This window comes from Pelodiscus sinensis, chromosome 16, assembly GCF_049634645.1.
Source record: "Pelodiscus sinensis isolate JC-2024 chromosome 16, ASM4963464v1, whole genome shotgun sequence".
In the NCBI taxonomy this organism is placed as follows: domain Eukaryota; kingdom Metazoa; phylum Chordata; order Testudines; family Trionychidae; genus Pelodiscus; species Pelodiscus sinensis.
In genome coordinates, this window is record NC_134726.1 from 15,835,206 (window position 1) to 15,856,277 (window position 21,072).

The following is a 21,072-nucleotide window of genomic DNA, read 5'->3' on the forward strand; positions in this document are numbered from 1 at the left end:
CAAAAGACCTCAACAATTCACAGTTTGTTTTTGGTCTTGATTTTTAAAGAGCTAAAATTAGTGCAACTGAATTATGCTATTACCAAATCAACTTGCCTCAAGGGCTTCCCAGGCCTGCTTGCCTTGTAGATTTCCAGCTGCCGCACAAAAGTTAGTTCTGCATCATATAGCACTACATATCTTGGTTCAACTTCATGCAATACCCGAGAGAGAGCATAAGGGTCACTACAACCCTGCAAAGGATGAATGATAGTTAGGGGGGATTTGAAGATACCATAATAAGCATCTGATGATAAGTTTAGGTGGAAATCATCAGGTCTGGTTTTGTCAATACTGATTTCTTGGCTGCTGCTTAATTCTTTGTAGCCTTCCATCTCTTCTCCTATGTTTTCCTCCTCTGTTTTCCCCATCATTTGGGTTAGAGTCCAGTCTTGTTTCTTCATTAATTTTCTTTGTTTTGAAGAGGCTTCAACTTTGGCTTTTTTGGCTTGAGGTTCTTTGTCCAATCTGGCATTTCCTTTGGCCCTCACAGCTTTTCTATCCTTGATCCATGCTTCGCCAGCTCTCTCATCCTTCCCAAAAGTTTTGTTATAAAGCCTCATTAAAAGAGCCTCTGCTCCAGCAGTAATATACTCTCTGAGCTGTGCGCAAGTTCGGTCATCACTGGCACAAATAAGCACTTGCCCTGCAATCAAGAAATAATATTATGTTTATAATTTGTTACACTCCACTGTTTTATATCCAAATTCAAAAATCTTCTTGGACGAAGATATAAATTATTTTAAAATGATCTCAGGAGTATGCTTGCCAAATGTCTTCACACTTTTTAGTAGTAGTTGCTCTGGAATTTTGGGGACAAGTCTAAGTTGCATGATTTTTTTGTTTTGAACTGAACAAAATCCAAGCACAGAAAGTCAATGAAAGTTCACTGTTCTTTACTCCTAAACTGTCAGAATCAGAAGTGTTTTTCTTGTGACTAACTGAAATGAGACAGATGTAGCATATATTGTAACATATAATTGCACTATGGAATGCAATAAAAAGCAAAACCACATTAACTGAGCCTGTTCTAATTTTCAGTTTTTTTCCATCTGCATTCATAATCCCAGAACACACAAAAGTGCACAGTGCTATTGACGTTTGGAGTCCCTGAATGGCTCACTCTTTTTGCAGACCGAAGCATCCCCTCAAGCTGGTTCAGTTGGACTCCTACCTCAGCTGAGAGTGGGCCAGCTGATGCTGCCATAAGAGCACCAGAGAAAGCGAGAAAAAAAGAGCACTTGTGCTCCTATTGTCTCCTGATAGAATTTGATAGTTTATGGGAAAAGTAGAGATGAGAGAGTAAAGGAGCTAGTCAGAAGCAACTATGCCCGCTTTCCTCCCCACAATCCAGCACTTCCAGCAACTGGAGGGTAGAGGGGTGTCAAGTAAAATGCCACACACTCAGAATGAACATAAGAACGGTCATACTGGATCAAACCAAAGGTCTATCTAGCCCAGTATTCTCTCTCCTCCAGTGGCCAATGCCAGATGCCCCAGAGGCAGTGAACAGAACAAGTAATCATCCAGTGACCCCTCTCCTGGCATCCATTTCCAGCCTTTGATTCTGACAAACAAAGGCTAGGGACACCATTCGAAGTTTCACAAGATGGAATGAGGTCTGACTCAATTACACCGGATTTTAAACCTGTTGCAAGATCATGGTGTCTTCCCAAATCTAGAAAAGCAGCTACACTCCTACGGAGTGCGAATGAGTTGGGTTTGGAGGATTTCCTAAAGGGGAATTCTATCTTGTAGTGTTTAAAAATGTTGTGGGTCTTCCTCGTCAGAGGGCTGGAGTATGTACAGCCACTACAGGCTAATGAATAAGGGTGTATGGGTGACCTTAACTGAATACTGGCATCCTCTGTATGTTTGTGTTTGGATTTTTTGAGGATAAAGTGGAAGATTAACTTTAATTGTCAAGGGTAATGTCTGCCTCCTCTCTCTCTCTCTTTTGTGGAGAAAGCTATTCTCAAGGATATGGGGGATGAAATTAGTCTTTCATCCTTAATTTCAGGTTAATTAAGTGCTTTGTCTGGGAAAGAAGTTATTTTCCACATAGATCCTCCACCTCATACTTAACAAGAAATTGTAGAGGAATGTTTTCACCTCAGGAACCTTTGTTGGGAGCCACTTTATTAGCTGTACTTTATTAGCCACTTTATTAGCTCTTTGAAAAACAGATATGTTTGTAGCAAGATACAATTAACTTTGCAAAGCCTACATAACTATTGCATCCCTTCTTTGATATTTGACTATATGTACAAACTATTAGATATGGCGAAGCAAAGAGTCTGCTTGTCCAGGAAATCTCTTCATCTAGGTATATTATGGGTGGGATTTATAAAAGCACTTTACATGATTTAGTATCACAAGTTCCATTAAAACTCAATGGATATCTATGCTTGGTTGGCTTCCGAGAATTTTTTTAAGGCAGGCACGCTCCCAACGTGTAGGTATTCCACCAGTAGAGTCCCAGTATGCATTCTAAATCTCCTCCAAGTGGCACTGCATAGAGTTGCTCCTTAAAGTATTGTGTGGCTAAGGGCCTGTAAGAGGCTCTGAAAAGGAGCAGAATGCGCTCCCATCAGGAAGAACAAAGAGGGGGGAAAAGAAACATCTGGAGGAAGTCACTAGGGCTAGTGAGACATCAGAAAGGAAATGAAAATAAGAAAACGGACAGTGAAAAGATAAAATTGTGGCAACCATAGCATCAGAGTATGGTGGTACAGAGCCAGAATGCCCAGGTGCCAATCATAAAGGAGTAGTCAACAAAAAATGTTGGTTGCAACACTGATTAAGTTTGTTATAGACTTTAATGTAGGGGTGGGCAAAAGGATGTCCACAAGACGGATCCAGCCTGCCAAACAAGTGGATCCAGCCCGTGGAGACCTGGCTGCTCACCCGCCCGCAGGCCAATCAGGGCCTGGGCGAGAGGGGAGTACATGAAGTTTCCTTCCCCTGACTGGCCTAGGGGCGGGGGAGCACGGGAAGTCTCCTCCCTCGCAAGGGGGGCATGGACACCTAGGGAGAATCTGGGGGTGGGGGCAAAGGTGCTCCTCTACCCCCAGACCAATCTGGGGGTATCCTGGTCCCACCCCTTCTGCTTGAGGCCCCACCTCTTCCAGTGCACTTTAAAATTTTCTGCTGTAATGTGTTAATGTGTTCAAAGGCACATTCACAGAGATTCTCTCAAATATTATACGTCTATTACATCGGTAAAATATATTTCAGAAATATAATCAGTTCTGTTCTCAAAAAAAAAAAAGATTAACCCAATGAAAAAACATAGCTAGACTCTGATAATTTACAGATTTTCATATTCTCTCACCTGGCCCACCAAGATCCTCACTGTTATTGTTCTCCATTTCAATCTCTTTCAATACTTCTCTTAAGGCTTCCCACTTTGGATTGTTTTCTAAAACCAGTTCCCTTTTCAGTTCTGAAATACAACAAATTAGAATTAATTTAATATAGCAGCTTTCATACAGTCAACATACTCATATGAACTTCAAAATAATGGATCGTCACAGAGAGGTGTGGATAATGTAATGGATCTTGGCAAATTCAACCATAACCCCCATTTACAACTTGTTATGCTGGGGGATGAAGGAAGAAAACAGTTATATAAACCTATTTATAGACATGGATGAATGCTATTCTGAAGCAAAGTTAAACATGCATATAAAACCTCTTTAATGATGTTCACTTTTATAACTGACTAAACACACACTTAGTTAAAATGAAAATAACCTCAGACTAATAAACTAAACATCTTTGTGGCTCAAGAACGGTACCACGGGGCCTCCTCCCGTGACCTGCTGTGAAACCTGTGCAAGTCACTTTACCTCCCTGTGCCTTTGCTTTCTCTCCCATTCTTTGCCTTGTCTATTGTAATCTCTCTACTGCTAAAATGATCTCTCCGTATATTAGTACAGCACCTCGCACTAGAGTCCTTATCTCAGTTCGGGTATCTGGGATATATTGTAGTACAAATATACAAAACATTAGATACAGCATGGTTTTGTAAACTTAACTAAGGAATCAGTGAATTCATGTATTCCTTCTGAGGAAAGTAATGAACTTATCTTTTTCAGTGTACTAGGCTAGAACTTCTGACTTATAATTAGCAACAGCATGGAGTAAATTCACGTCTCTAGGTAACTGGAGCATACTTTGCCCCTAGAGCTCTTTACAAACTACTAACAGTACCCAGAAGGCTTTCCTTTATATCACAAAATACTTTACACAAGTGGAAAAAGCACAGCTCTCCCACTTTTACAGATGGAAATCTAACATTTACTGACAGAGTAACTTGGCTGAAGAAGATTTTTTGAAGGGATCGTTTAGCTAATATATGTCAGAATAAAGACAAATTAATTGAATTTGAGTTTTCAGTTCACAAAGAGGTCAGCATTCAAAATGCTCTGATACCTTTTTCCTCTTTTATGTCCATTTTTTCAGATACTTTGCTTTTCTTACTTATTTTGTCATCTGGAATATGATAAACTCTTGCTCGAGCATTTACAAACATTGAAGTACTAGAGTCAAGAAATAGCCATCCTAAAGGTGGAGAAAGACAATATTAACACTTAATTAGTAATTTGCAACAATGCCCACGTCAACCCCCTCAAAAGAAGAAAGCCCAAAATCTTCCATCTGAAACAGCTGTGCTGTATGCTCATTATATAATTGCCGTCTTTGCAAGATATAAAAATGCAAATTTCTGATGATTTTTCATACATTAAGTAACAGCAGTTAAGTAGGAGGGTGAAAGCATTAACTGTCAATAAAACCTCCGTCCTTATGGCTAAGTACATAAGCTTGATTGGAGACTTTAGTATGGAATTTTGATTTTTTTTTTTAAATCAAGGTTTCACTCATGTGTTAACTTCTAGAATGTTGTTCACCGCATACCTGAATTCTGACCAAATGCTTTTTCAGTTGCTCTCAATGACTCCACAAGGTTAAGAAAAGTGACACAGTCATACTGAGTTAGATATTGTAGCAAAGAACATAATATCTTTAAATCCTGAACCAAAGATTTGGTCTTAGCTCCAAGTTGGTGCCAAAGAGGATCTAAATAGTGACGAATTGTCTAGAAAAATAAATTGAAAAGTTATGTGTAACAAACGCATACTGCAACAATTTACACAGGAATACATCAGTACAGCCTCATAAAACTAAGACCAAACCTGACCCCAAATGCAGGATCCCTCCTACTCTGCAGCAGTAGTACCTGTGTTGTTACCCGGAACTCGGGATAGCAGCCACATTCAAATTTGACCTGCTCACTTTTTTGTCATTATGACAGAAGATTGGCCAGCTTAAATCCAAGTGGCACTGGGGACATACACACTGAATGTTTCCATTGATTTTCACAGAGATTATAGAATCACAGAACTGGAAGAGACCTTGAGAGGTCATCAATTCCAATCCCCTGCACTCATAGCAGAACCATGCACTATCTTCTAGAAATCTAGACCATCCCTGACAGGTGTTCGTCTAACCTGCTCTTAAAATCTCCAATAAAGGAGATTCCACAAACTTTCTCGGCAATATTCCAGTATTTAGCCATCCTGACAGTTAGGAAGCTCTTCTGAATGCCCAACTTAACCTTCCCTTGCTGCAATTTAAGCCCATTGCTGCTTCTCCTGTTGTCAGATGTTAAGGAGAATTTTTCTCCCTCCTCCTTGTAACAATCTTTTAGATACTTAAAAACCTTATGCCTCCTCTTGGTCTTCTCTTTTCTACACTAAACAAACCCAGTTCTTTCAAGTCTTCCCTCATAGGCAGGGCTCGACAAATAATACAATCTACTCGCGCATGGCGAGTAGATTGTAACCCAGAAGAGCCAGGTTCGGCGAGCCCTGGTCATAGGTCATGCTTTCTAGACCTCTATTTTTCTTGCTCTTTAACTGAACTTTCTTCAGTTTGTCCACATTTAACCTGGCTCTTCGCACATACCTGGAGCCTGAATGTAACAATGAACGTTAACTGATTAACAGTTTACATGGGTTAAACTTACACATCCCTAGAAATTATCCTTAATGAATTTCATCCTATGTACTTCAGTCCATTCTTCGAGTTGGTCTAGAACATTCTGGGATTATAATCCTGTCCTACAAAGCTCTTGCAATCCCTACCAGCTTGGTATCATCCGCACACTTTAAGTGCACTCTCTATGCATTACCTAAATCATTGTTGATGACATTGAACAGAACTGAACCCCATTTGTTATGCCCTTCCAGCATAGTTGAGAACGATTGATAACTACTCTCTGGGCATGCTTATACAACCAGTTATGCACCCACTTCATAGCAGCTCTATCTAGGTCAGGGATGGGCAATCACCCCTGCTGCGGCCAGGCAATGTGTTAGGGTACGTCTAGACTACATGCCTCTGTCGCCAGAGGCATGTAGATTAGGCTACCAGACATAGGAAAATGAAGCAGCGATTTAAATAATCGCCGCTTCAGTTAAATTTACACGGCTGCCGCGCTGAGCCGACAAACAGCTGATCAGCTGTTTGTCGGCTCAGCGCGATAGTCTGGACGCGCGGGTGTCGACATCAAAGGTATTTGTCGACCACCCAGGTATACCTCATCCCAGGAGGCATACCTGGGTGGTCAACAAATACCTTTGATGTCGACACCCGCGCGTCCAGACTATCGCGCTGAGCCGACAAACAGCTGATCAGCTGTTTGTCGGCTCAGCGCGGCAGCCATGTAAATTTAAATGAAGCGGCAATTATTTAAATCGCTGCTTCATTTTCCTATGTCTGGTAGCCTAATCTACATGCCTCTGGCGACAGAGGCATGTAGTCTAGACGTACCCTTAGGGAGTGGGGCTGGGAGCAGCTGCATGGGCCGGAAGAAAGTGAGGTGACAGCCCTCTGACAAGCTCTTGCCCAGCCCTGATCTAGGTTGTATTTCCATAGTTTACTCAAGCTTAGATCATGGATGGGCACCACGAATAGTGGGTGGGTAGCATGAGTGGCCCTCCTTCACCTCAGTGGGCTGCAGCAGACTGCTGGGGTTCCACCTTTGCTGCCACCCCCCCATCCTCCTGTCTGTCTCCTCTTCCCCACGTGACTCTCGCAGACTGGGACACCAGAGCCCTGAACTCACCTGCTCCTCCTCCTTCTCCCAGCAGTTCGAGTGCACAAATTGTCAGATTCACACCCCATCTCTGCTCCTCCCCCGCCCTTGCAGAGCTGGAACGCAGCGAACAGTTGATTTGTGGTGTTCCAACTAGGGATGTGAATGACTACTCAACTACCCGATAAGCAAATGCCTATTGGATAGTCGATGCACTAATCGACTAGTCGCTTCCCCCCCACACTTGCTATCAGAAAGAGGCAGCAAAGGGAGGGGAGGAGAGGCAAAGAGGAAGGGATGCTTGAAAGAGGCAGAGCCACATGGAGTCTGGGGTCAGCCCCAGATTTGAAAGGCTTTGAAATGCCACAGGGAGCACAGGGCCAGCGGGAGACTGCTTGAGTCTGGCCCCGTGCTCCCCAGCGCTTTCGCCTTTGAAGTGTACTTTTGCCTGCTACACTTCAGGAAACGTCCTTATCAACTAATTGAATATTCAATGCAAATTGCATCAACTATTCGATTAGCCAATTAATCTAAATTTAACATCCCTAGTTCCAGCTCTGGGAGGAAGGGGGAGGAGTGGGGATGGAGAGCAAATCAGGCAATTAGCAGCTCCTCCAAAAGCGCTATGAAGGAAGGGAGAGGTGTAGGAAGTGCGGGGCTCTGATGTTCCAGGGCACAAGGAAGGCAGCCAAGGGGGTCTGTGGGCCATAGGTGGAGCCCCAGTGGACTGAATATGGCACACACGTTGCCCGTCTGGTTTAGATATACCAGATCTACCACTTCTCCTTCATCCACAAGAATTGTTACCCTATTGGACAAAGCTATCAGGTGTGTTTGACATGATTTGCTCTTGACACATCCACGCTGTTACTTATGTCCTTATTATCTTCTGGATGGTTCCAAAGTGATTGCTTAATTACTTGCTCCATTACCTTTCCTGGTACAGAAGCTAACTGGTCAGTAATTACCCAGGTTGTCCTTATTTCTCTTTTTCAAGAAGGGCACTCTATTTGCCTTTTTCCCTCTCCCGCAGCAGCCTCTTATTGTCATGGGATAAGAGGGAAGATCCTTTCATGGACTGATAACTGGTTAAAGGACAGGAAACAAAGGGTAGGAATAAATTATACGTTTTCAGAGTGGAGAGAGGTAACTAGTGGGGTCCCCCCCCAATGGTCTGTCCTGGGACCAATACTATTCAACTTATTTATAAATGATCTGGAGAAGGGGGTAAACAGTAAGGCTATGTCTACGCTACAGAGAAAAAACTTGAATTACATCCACGCAGCAATCGTGTTCTTTCAAAAGAAAAATCAAAAGAACAGAGGGGCTTTTTCCGATATTGGTAAAACTCTTTCTACGAGGAAGAAGCCTTTTTCAGAAAGAGCTCTTCTGGAAAAAGTTGTGTGTGGATGGGGAAGAGGGAGTTCTTTCAAAAGACGACAAAAGAGGAAAAAGCACAGGTGCCCTGGTGGCCACTTTGTCTATAGTAATCACAGCTGAAATGCAAGACAGTGTCTATTCAGTGTGGATGCTATCTTTTGAAAAAGCAGATCGCTTTTTTGATGCACTTTGGCTGTGTAGATGCTTTCTTTTGGGAGAAGTTTTTTCAGAAGATCTCTTCTGGAAAAGCTTCTTCCAAAAGAAGCCTGTAGTCTAGACATAGCCTGAGCTGGCAAAATTTGCAGAAGATACTAAACTGCTCAAGATAGTTAAGACCAATGCTGACTGCGAAGAGCTTCAAGAGGCTCTCGCCAAACTAAGTGGACAACAAAATGGCACATGAAATTTAATGTTGATAAATGTAAAGTAATGCATATTGGAAAAAATAACCTCAACTATACATACAATATGATGGGAACAAATTTAGCTACAACTACTCAAGCGAAAGATCTTGGAGTCATCATGGAGAAAACTGAAAACATCCACTCAATGTGAAGCAGCAGTCAAAAAAAGCAGAGAATGTTAGGAATCATTAAAAAAAAAAAAAAAAAGGATAGAGAATAAGACAGAGAATATCTTAATGCCTCTATATAAACCCTTGGTATGCCCACATCGTGAATACAGTGTACAGGTGTGGTCGCCTCATCTCAAAAGACATACTGGCATTGAAAAAGGTTCAGAAAAGGGCAACAAAAAAATATTAGGGGCTTGGGAAGGGTCTCATATGAAGAGATATTAAAAAGACCTAGTCTTTTAAGTTTAGAAAAAGAGGAGATTAAGGGGGGACATGATAGAGGTCTATCAAATCCCAACTGGTGTAGAAAAAGTGAATAAGGAAAAAGTTATTTAACTTGTTCCCATAATATAAGACCTAGGAAGTCACAAAATGAAATTAATATGTAGCAGGTTTAAAACAAACAAACAGAAGTTTTTCTTCACTCAGTACACAGTCAACCTGTGGGACTAGGTCTTTAATAGGGCTCAAAAAAGAGCTAGATAGATTCATGGAGGTTAGGTCCATCAATGGCTATTAGCAAGGCTCGACAAACCGTGGAGAAATCCACTCGCTAGTCCCGAACCGTGCATGCGCCAGACCAGCACTGCGCCTGCACGCACCGCTGATGAACGGGGCCACCGGCTGAAATCTACTTGCCACAGGCAAGTAGATACATGGATTTGTTGAGCCCTGGCTATTAGCCAGGATGAGTAGGAATGGTGTCCTTAGCTTCTGTTTGTCTGGAACTGAACGACAAGACAGGAATCATGTGATAACTATCAGTTGTGCTCAGTCCCTCTGGGGCAGCTGGCATTGGCCGCTGTTGGCAGCCAAGATACTGGGCTGGACGGACCTTTTGTCTGACCCAGTGTGGCTGTTCTTATGAGCTTGGACCCCCCGCAAACAGGGGCTGCCGCCATCCCGCACTGCTGCCTTCGTATCAGAGGTAGCAGTGCAGGGTGGCAGGGAGCTTCCCGGGAGAGAGGCCGGAAGCACACTGGCTGCCAGCCCACCCCCGGGAATTATAGAATAGTCAAGTAACTGATAAGAATTCATATAGTTACTCAACTATTCAATTCAGTACACTATTCAATTACCCAATATAACATTCCCTATTGTATTTAGTGTAGATTTTCTCCAAATAAACCATAGCTGCTGGGAAAGGGAGAGACACAAACATACATACATGCATACTTATGTAATTTCACTTGAGCTGGCCTATAGCTTAATATTCAGTACACTATTGGTCAAAGAAGAAAGCACTATAATACCATCACATTTTCAGAACAGTTGAGCATCCTAGAGATGGGTGATTTCAGTATTTTCGTAAAACAAAAACCTTCTCTACCAGAAGCCAGAAAGCCTCATGTTAACATAAAAAGCAGAGATAATGAATTTAAGTAAATTGTCACAAAGTGAATGATCAAGTATGTGGCTGGACTCTGAAAAAGTACACCAACCAAGCTGCAAATTTACTACCAATGACAATATAAAATTTGGTTAATAACATACAGTAAATGGACACAAAACAAATACACCAGGGTATACGTTGCTTTCTTTGCATAGCAAGAGATCCTACTCATAAGAATATGCACATGTTGTCACGAAAGTACGGTATACTTTATTAGATAATGTTTAAGTAACCGTGTAGCTGCACAAAATTAATCAGTTCCAGTTACAAAAATACTCGCTATGGCAGGGCTGGCAGATAGCGCACTCCTGGCTCCTAGCCCCACTCTTGGAACCTCCTGACACCCTGCACTGCTGCCTCTGTATAAGAGACAACAGTGCGGGGTGACAGGTGGAGCCGGTCTGCGAGGGGAACCAATTTAAGTTAGCTCTCCCCAGCACTGGCTTCTGCCTACTCCCCGTGCTGCTGCCTCAGTGTAAAGCAGCCAGAGTAGGCAGCTCCATGGGAACAAGCGCGTGCCAGAAGCTGACTTAAAAGCTGGTTCTTGCCTCCCCCCCACCTCTTGCTGCCTCTGATACAGAGGCAGCAAGAGAGTGTGCATGTGCATGAAGTCGTTTGGATTATAAAATAAACCCAGGCTTATTTGTTAATCATTTAAACAACTATAGGCTAACATCCCTAACTGTCTCTTGCTTACTATTATGGGCATATTCTGAGCAGAAACTGTACAGACATCTTAAAATTCTATAATGCTAGAGTGAGTAAAGCAAAATATTTTACTGAACCAAATTCTGCTGGTTCAAGAGACAAGCTTTGGGATCTTCTTCCACCTTGTCTCACTAATATTCTGGGACCAACACAGCTACAACACAGCATTCATTAGTACGCAGTAACAGATGGTAACTATAAACTTTAGTTTCCCATCTGATATAGCTAACTACAAAAATAAGTCTTTAAACATAATAAAGATTAAATAGTTTAGCTACATGGAAATAATTTAGCCTTTAATATGTTAAAATTGCCTATTAGCATTATATTAGCTCTTGTTAAGGAGAAAGACCTCAAGGTACTAAACAAACAGACCAAAAAGATGGTCCCTGCCCCAAAAATCTAACATTACAATGGCAACAACACACAATCAACACTACAGATTACTACAGTTCTTAATTTGCAATGGATATACTGAAAGGTGAGGTTTTAAATTGCTTCTAATTTTTTTCAGAATTATAACAGTACATTATTGTAGAGAACGCTTACTAGTAAAATGGCATGCATTCTTTACAGTTACATCATAGCAACCAAAATTTACCTTGTCAAACGGTTTTCCAATAGCATTTTCTAATGATAAATCTTCTACTTCAAGAGCTGGGTTATAGCGTTTGAGTTCCCTCAGACACACATTGAGGATATCCAGTATAGAGGTCTGGATGGTGAGCATAGCAGGGGTCATGGATACATGTATTTCCACCACTTCAGGTTTGTGTTTCTCTAAAAATGAATTCACTGCTATATGAAACCTAGGGAGAAAATAGCGTATAATTTATATGCGCAGTACAGAACCCTTACAGGTTTAGTGCCACAATTATTTAATCTATCTATATATTTTAGAAATGTGCATATGTCCGAGTGTTTGTTCGTGAACTCCTTCTAAACTATAAGAACTATGAACACCAAATTTGGTATGCAGCTTCCTCTTACCCTAACATAAAGCAAGGTCAAGGTTTGATTGTTCCAGGACAATGGGATGTGCCTGGAACTCAATTGTTTCTCTCAAAATGGAAAGGGAGGGGTCTGGTAAGGAGAGAGTTAAACTGTGAATGACCACAGGAGACAGCAAGTGCCCCAGCTGAAAGCCACTGGTTAGCAGTAGCATACACCATGGCTTGCCCTGAGGAGCAGCTACCAGTTGCTATGCAGCCCCACAGGGAGCACTGTGGGCTGTTCTCTGTGCCCACCACTCCAGAGGTGGCATCAGGGCAAAACCAGTGGCCAGGATGTGCACCCCTCCACCCTTCTGCTCCAGGATGGCCTAGGAAAAAGCCAGGAGCCAGGACTTTCATCACCCCCCCCCGCTCCAACCCAGACCCAGGCAATGCCAGATATGTCTTCTAGTAAATTCACATAAGATAAGGTTTGGAATCAGCGCAAATTAAATCACCAAGCTAACTGAAAAATATCCTGTGTTCTAGAGAAGCAAGGGTAGTTGCCAATGTATACAATCAGTCAAGAGAAGCTATGCTTTGATCACAAACGTATTAATTCCTATTGTCAAGTATCAGTAGGGCAACAAAGCTCATAACACATAAGGAAATGGAGAATTACTGGATTATACACTAGAAGCCCAGTTATCAGGTCTAATCAAAACTCCATATAAACTGGAGAATGGGAAAATACAATGCTGCAGCACCATCTATTGGCTACAAAAAAAGATCATGCATTTCTGGCCATGGAGTCCTGGCTCTTCTGTAAATATGGAGAGCCAGTTAAGTGGAGTTATACTGTATTCCACAGAATAACTATGGATGGGTGAAATCCTGCAATCCAGTGGAAAGGAAAAATCCCCTGGAGCAGGTAGAAGAAAATTATATCTAAATCCTGTATAGCCCAAAAATCCACCAACCAATCCTGCAGAACCCCAGCCCTCCATATAAGTAACAGGACCCCCTTATATTACTCCTTTTGGCTATTCTGTGTCCCTGTACATTCAAGAGAATTAATGTTTATAATGGAGTATGGCATGAGGAGCAGCTGCTCAAATTGTGTGCACCCCACCCTGCCCCAAACTTAAGAACACATTTTTCTGATCCATTGGGGCTCCAGTTTTCAGAACGGATTCCATGATTTAGGAGAGAGAAACATTTTACATGGCCATTGCTCACCTTTTTGTGCCGCAATTAAGCCCATTTCTGCTCTTCTCTACAACTAAAACAAAAGCTTTTCAAGATACTGCTGAAAGTGGCATGTGATAGAACAAAGAAGGAAAAGATGAGTGGACTACTTGACAAGGGAGGGCTAAATGAAGAAACAGTAAAGTGGAGTACAACAGATGACTTTCCTGACCAATGGAAAAAAATATTTTCTGCATTTTCAGTGTTCATTGTCTCACCTGGAACTAGATAAGAGGTTCGGATTCTATTTTGGGCTTTGCATTATGAGACCTAATGCAAGTCAAACTGTGTGCTTCAAAGTCAGATGTTATATAAACATTTAAAAGAAGATCTTAGCTTTCGATTTAGAGCTGCATGTTGAAAACATAAACCTATGAAAAACTAGTACAATCCAAAAAAAATAAGACAGTTAATAAAACACACTGCAAAGTATCAAGACCCCTTACCTTGGCCATAGATAAAGTTTCCGTACAAAGAGATTTCTCATCACTCTTTCCACATGACAAAAGCCAGTATTAAATGCAATGGCATTGTCTGAAAAAGCTTTGATAAACCCTTCCTTGTTTTTCTGGCGATAGAGTCGCAAGATAAATGCTTCCTGACAAGACTCAATGATTCTGTGTGCTTTGTATACCAAAATGCCTGGAAAAATAAGAGGTTTTCAAGTTATGCAAATGAAGTTAAAATACTGTGTGTATTTTTTCCACAAGAATGTTTTAGTATTTTCATGTTTTGCCAATTAGACAGCAAGAAAAATTCTTCTATCATATGCTGCAATCATGTAGGTAGGACCAGTCTAAACAATTCTTAAACTCCCCAAAATATCCCCTCCCCCTGAATACTACAGCTTTCTTCATGAGGCATCTTTATACAAAATACACTAATACGGAAGTGGAAAGGAGACAAAAACGGAAAACAGTAGAGCTTAACTTGGATTCCTAAGAGTTACATGAGAAAATTTTGGATGTTAACTTAAGCATAAATTTAAAATGCTGGTAAGTTAGAAGTTATCACAGAATTATCAGACTAAGGCATTTTAAAAGGTCAAATTTATCTATAAAATGTTGTTATAGAATTGAAATACCTCGTGACATTTTATTCAAGTTTCTCTAATCAAAGGACTTCTGGAGATATTTCTTGAGCATTTTTTCTATGATTTTCAAAGCTATATGGATTTGAATGTAAGAAGGACCCACTATGACTCTAGTCTGATTTTCTGCAAAATACAGGGCATAGAATTTCACCAAGGCAATGTCTACGCTACCAAAAATGGTATATTTAACAAGGGTTATTAAAATGCTGGTTATCTGAGGGTCCCATCAACCTAGGAAAAACCAATGGACAATAACAGTAAAACTCAAGTTTTTAATATTGGTAGTTTTGTAGTGTAAGGCAGTTGGTCTCACATTTCTATTTTGAGTTAAAGATGATTAGTACTTCTTAAATAAAAAAAATTGTTAAGCCAATCATGGTAAACCAAGCCTGTGTGCCTGAAGATGTGACAGTATTGTGGCTGGGGGCAATGCCGGTTAACAGAGTGCTGGATAACAAAGATTTCACTGTAAAAAGTCTCTTTTCCTAGTGAAGATAAAGCCAGATAAGCTATAATATAACTTTTAGAACATCTAGCTCTTGGTTAAAGGACTTAAAGCTCCACAGATTCCACAACATCCATTAATCACTCTCCCATTTAAAACTACTGCATCTTCTTTCTAGTGTGAGTTTGACTGCTTTAAGCTTCCAATCAAACTTTATTAGTAATGATTTTATATTTTCTTCCAGTTGATTGATAAAGACACTGAATAGCACAGGACTAAGGACCCATAGGAACCTACTAGAAATGCTGCCACAGGATTCCCACTTGAGACTTTGGGGTGTTGGGATAAACAATTGGATGTTTTCTCTAAAAGATTTGCTCTAGTTCAGCCATAGCTATGGGAGTTGAAACAGGAATTAATTCAGGTTAAGTCCTCTGGCCTGTATTATGCAGGAGTTCAGACTAGATCTCAATCTAAGCATAGATTATAAGGCCTTCTAAATTTATAATCTATACTTAGATTGTAAAATATACAATTTTTTCCATAAGAGAAACATTTACATTGTTTACATGTCTAGATATATTAGATATATCAAAAAATGAACTTCACATACTTTTTTCTCTAGAATTATTCCAACTTTTCCCTTATACCAAATACCATTTCTAATATTCCACAGATGTGTATAGCAAGAAAAAAAAAGCTATGGTCAAGGGAGTGAACAGCATAAAAAAATACTGGGTCATAAATGATCAGCAAAGGATTAAATTGGTGTGCTTTTGGGTTTTTTCCCCCCCTCTACAGAAGGCCTAAAAAGACAGAAGTTAGGAGGTTCTTATTCTTCAAACTAGAAACATAAAATATGTCGGGACTCATCTATCCTGGTTTTGTGGTAGGACTTCACATAGTAGGAGCTCTCCCTAGTTTACTGAATGAATGGAATATTGAATCTGTATAAAAGAATCACTTTCTCCAAAGTGATCATTAAACAGTTATGCACTAACATAATCTAGAATTTTTATGTCTAGCTAAAAATTCTTTCCCCTTCCAATTGTAGGAGTCTTGTAATTATTTAACTAGTTCTTCAATCGCTGTCTTCTAGGACAGACAACATCTGAAATTCGAATAGTAATAAAGACAGCAGAACCCCCCCCAACTCTCAAGTTTAAATTATATAAAGCAGTATAAAAAGCCACAAACTTTTAAAATCACCTTTAACACTGACATTTCATACCATTAGCATTAATTTACTGCACAGAATATTCTTCTATCATCCAAGATGTTTCAGGACAAAAAAAGCCTTCTTATAAAAAGCAGCATATAGTAAGAATATGTAATGAGTTAGGATTGTGATCTTGAATAACTTATTATTGCATAAAAGAATGGCATGTACGTTTGATTAACCTATCAAAAATAAAATTTACAATTTCCAAAGAGCTTAATGGAAAATAGTTCTCCACATTTAATTCATTCTCTAAATAAGGAAATGCAGTCAGTTTGAATTAGGGGTGCTAACATGTAACCTGTTCACTAACCAGCATCTCAGCCAGGCTCGAGTAGCCCCACGCCCAGCACAGGCAGACGTTGCTCCAGCCTGGCCAGGCCTATTGCACTGTGCCACAGCAGGCCTGAGTAGGCTATGGCACAGTGGGCCCTCCTGGGAACAGATTAACTTTTTAACCAGTATTTTACATTCTTACTCTGAATTGTTATATTTCTTACAGCAATGGAATATTTTAATAGTTATACATTTTTTTCCAAAGTGTTTACTTTGAAAAGACATGAGCATGGATTACCAAGATTTTAATAATAATGCTTAAAATTTCAAACTTTGTAGCTTAAAATTAAAAGAAAGCTTTTAGCAAAAAAAGCCAGTAAATGAAACACGACAACAGCTATACATTTCTTCTGTGTTACTGCAACTTTCCCAAGGCCTAATTCTTCAGTCTTTACACTGGACTACCTATACAAAAAGGTTGCAAAACTGTGTGTAGAGGTAAAACAAAAGAAGAATAAATAGAAAACTCTTAACTTACCTTCACTAAACTCTTACCGGTAATAAGATTTGAAGGAATTCTATCAGTCAGGAAATCCACCACAAGAATTCTACTTGTTGCAAAGAGGACTCCACCTTGTGTGTAAACTTCATATCTACAGTTGTTTGTAATTTCATTAGTAACACGTCGAGGAAGATGAACAACTCCATCTGACCTCAGTTGATCAATAAAATACTCCTAAAACAAAACACAATATTTCACAAGAGTAAGTGCTTTTAATAAGATGCAAAACCCCAGATATTTATTTATTGTTGATTTTTTGGGAGCTGCCATAAAAAAAAAAAATCTACATACCAGTCATGAGTACATGCAATAAATATTTTTCCGGTCATGTATTATGGGTAACATTTTGAAAACTTCCAAGTGACTGAACAGCCTGTCTTAATTTTAAAAATAACTTAGATAATTAGAAGGACTGTCTTTCTGTTCTGTTTATACAGTGATTATCACAATGGGGTCCTTATCTATGAGTGGTTCTACTATCACAATACAAAGAATGCATTTCACTACACAGCTGCATTTGAGCAGAGAATAAAGTGACCTGCTTGTGCAGTCTACCTATCTCTTGTTAACAAAAGAGTTTTAGGATCTTCACGATGAAAAGCCCTATATAAATAAGGTCACAATCACATTACTTTGTGGTTATATATTATGATACTACATTTGTATGGGACTCCTCATTCTGAAGGATCTCACAGGTCTTAAAAGAGAGATACACAGACTGAGACTTTATCTGCACCAACACTTTCGTTGGTCAGGGGTGTGAAAAAAACCACACTCTTGATCAACTTAAGTTTCACCGGCAAAAGTGCTGGTGTGGACAGCACTATCAGCAGGACAGGTTCTCTTGATGGCACAGATAATACAGCTAATTGGGGTAGTATAATTTTGTTAGCAAGGAAGCAAAATGCAGCTATATGAGAAACCTTATAGTGGCATAGCTGTTCTGCTCATAAGGTATGTAGTGGAGACACAGCCTGAATCAATGGTTTTCAATCTTTTTTGATTTGTGGATCTCTAAATTTTTTGAATGGAGGTGTGGATGACTTTGGAAATCTTAAGACAAAATCTACAGACTACTGGACAAACAAGAGTCACTTTATTCTATACTGATATCAAACTGTGTGGTGAAATGTAGTAACTAATTAATAGCAAGCAGCATCGTTACACAACATAAAAGGATAAGAAGAATATTTATTCAACTAAAACTGAAGGGGAAATCTCCATGGGTAGAATGCAATTACCTGGCTTTAGAACATTTCTACTCTTGGAAACTGCCACTCTACTCATCCAAGGAACTAGGTTTTGCCCACAAGAGCTCATGATACTATATATTTGTTAGTCTCTAAGGTGCTACAGGACTACTTATTGTTTCTTTAAAGTTACAGAGTAAAATGGCTACCCTTCTGAGACTTTTTTACAAATGTTTACAGATAGTTAGTAAGTCAGGTAGCTAACGGAAAAACAAAGTTTTTATTTGATTGTTCCCTAGTACTTGGGCATAGTATTTGCCCAATTCCGTTCAACATATGTCTCTACCAGTGAAACACAGACTTCAATAACCATGGACCAAAATAGGTATGAAATAGTGTAGTTGAGTAATAGATAAGCAAAAGCTTTAGGTTAATACTATAGACTACACGCATTTCCCTCTCTCCCCATACCCCCTCCAGTAAATTTTTTAGCAGGCTGGCCAGCAACCTATCCCTGCTGTGGCTCTGCATTTAAAGTGTATTAGGAGCTCGGTGGGCAGGCAGCCTAGCTCAGTTCCGGCTCACGTCAGATCCAGGAGCTCAGACTCCCCCTTAAACGGGCTGCTGCCACCCTGTGCTGCTGCCTCTTTATCAGAGGCAGCAGCACAGGGTGACAGGCAGCTGGTCCACAAAGGGAGGTGGTTTTCAAACTGTCTCTCCTTGCAGACCAGTTTCCACTTGGCACCTTGTGCTGCTGCCTCTGGCAGGGGGCTCCTTGGGAGTGAGGCTGCCAGCCCTGCCCCAGGGACTATAGAATAGCTGACTAACCGATAAGCATACAGGAGGTTACACACCTAGTCAATTAACAGATATTTAACATCCCAACCAAAACCTACAAGAACTGTCAACTCTTAGAGATGCAGCCCTGTTAGTTCTGTCTTTTCTTTCAGCTAGACCAGACTGTGTAGCACTTTAAAGACTAACAAGATAGTTTATTAGGTGATGAGCATTTGTGGGCCAGACCCACTTCCTCAGATCAATATGTGGAAGAAAATCGGCACAACTATATATACCAAAGTGATACAATCAAAAAAATGAACGCATGTGAAATTGACAAATCATTTTTTTTGATTGTATCACTTTGGTAGATATGGTTGTGCCGATTTTCTTCCACATATTGATCTGAGGAAGTGGGTCTGGCCCACGAACGCTCATCACCTAATAAACCATCTTGTTAGTCTTTAAAGTGCTACATTGTCCTGTATTTTGTTTCAGTCAACTCCAGCGGCACAGTCTCTCTCCCACCACGCACCTGAGGCGTCGGTTCACTGCCGGCTCCTCAAGCCAACTCCCCCTCCCCACCACAACCAGTTCCAGCGCCACGCTGGTCGATATGCCAGGTCTGGAAACGGGCCGCCCCCTGACAGGCCCGAGGAAGGCGAAGGCGCTGCGCAGAGGGGGACACGCGGGACGGGGTGGGCAGGAGGCGGGTGTGTGGGGGAAGGGTTTCAATCGCTCCCCGGGAGGGGGACTGACCTCGTTCCCCGCCCCCGGGAGAGGGAGGTGGGGGCAGGTCGGCGCAGTCTCCCCCGCCCCCAGGCAGCGACTCGCCCCGGGCAGCAGCCCCCGCCCGGCGGCCCTCACCTCCTCGGCGGGGCTGGTGTTGAGCACTAGCACCAGGCTGGCCGGCTCGCAGTAGAGGCGCAGGAAGCGCAGCAGGATGCGGTCGATGCCCAGGCCGCGGGCGCAGATCACCAGCCCGTCCTGGTGGAAGAGATCCAGGAAAACCTGGTTCTCGTGCTCCAGCGGCGCCGCCATGGCGGGCTGGGCGGACTAGGGAGAGCGGAGCATGCGCATTAGCTGCAGCGAAGCCGCTGCCCTCAACCCAACGCCAGGCGAAGGCTCCGAGTGCTAGCGCCGCCTGCAGGCTACAAGAGCCGCAGGGCAGCAGCCCAGCTCCCCCGCCCCGTGGGACGCACTCAAGGTGCCCAAGGGTCTCACTCTCCCCCGCCTGCTTTAGCCGGGGCCGTCGGAGGCGGCGGTAGCTCTGCAAAGCCCCCAGCTGTGAGCCTGAACGAGCCGAGGGCGAGGAGCCGTCCCTAAAGGAGAAGGGAGGCAAGTGACTCACTGCCCCAAGCCACCCTCGGGAGCTGAGATCCGTCCAGTCTCCTTGCAGCGAGGGCACCCCCGAGGTTCAGGAGACAGGTCCCAAGGGCACAACTGTTTTAACGATGAAACCCTGGCCTTGGGGTTTGGAATAATTTACGGGTAGGAGACTCCTCACAGCGTCTCTGTGAGAGGGGAAGAGAGTGAATGAAGCTATTCATACCAAGGGAGGAATTACTGCAAGCCGGAGCCCTCCTAAGTATGCCCCCGGTGCCCACCTCTCCGCCTCACGTTGGCAGCAAGTTGCAGAGTTAAGAAGCCGTTCACACCCCTTGAAGCTATTGTTTCAGCCTATTTGCTTGCTTAGCCACGCATGTTGGGTCATATTTTCAAGTTTTTCTTTGCATCTATGGTGGGCTTTTAAGGAAAATTGAGATTCTGCTTTTCTCTTGTGACACCAGTTTATAGAGCCCTGGGCCAACAGTTCTTGTGCCTTAATCCAGCACTGGCTTCAGTCTCTGACCTAGGGAGAGGCAACTCCTCAGACTGTTCTACAAGAGTAAAGGGAGACTCCTCCCTCACCCCCCAAGAACTGCCTTTAAGGGTGGGTGAGTGGAAAGGAGACTTCTTTAGTGTTGTCACAAAACTTAACATGGTGAGGAGTAAGGGGAAGTTATAACTTTACCTACAATCTCCTGCAATATAAGTTAAACTTCCTAGATCTTCTGCAAATTTCTCTCAGTTGTGAAGGCATCCTCTTGTGCAAGGCTCTGTCTGGGAGTATGGGAAAAGAGAACTCTGACTT

At 41.9% G+C, this 21,072-nt stretch overlaps 1 protein-coding gene across 1 annotated transcript in view; it reads right to left on the minus strand.

Moving 5' to 3' along the window:
• ERCC4 (ERCC excision repair 4, endonuclease catalytic subunit) overlaps positions 1-20,053 on the minus strand; it is a 33,370-nt gene extending 13,317 nt beyond the window's left edge. The window contains exons 1-8 of the mRNA XM_075899346.1: positions 19,806-20,053; positions 16,965-17,145; positions 13,823-14,018; positions 11,798-12,005; positions 4,960-5,140; positions 4,477-4,605; positions 3,374-3,484; positions 103-685 (exon numbers count right to left, since the gene is read on the minus strand). Coding sequence (XP_075755461.1) covers positions 103-685; positions 3,374-3,484; positions 4,477-4,605; positions 4,960-5,140; positions 11,798-12,005; positions 13,823-14,018; positions 16,965-17,145; positions 19,806-19,979 — 1,763 coding nt within the window. The 5' untranslated portion in view covers positions 19,980-20,053. The remainder of the gene's footprint in view (positions 1-102; positions 686-3,373; positions 3,485-4,476; positions 4,606-4,959; positions 5,141-11,797; positions 12,006-13,822; positions 14,019-16,964; positions 17,146-19,805) is intronic.
• Between the last annotated feature and the right edge of the window lie 1,019 nt (positions 20,054-21,072).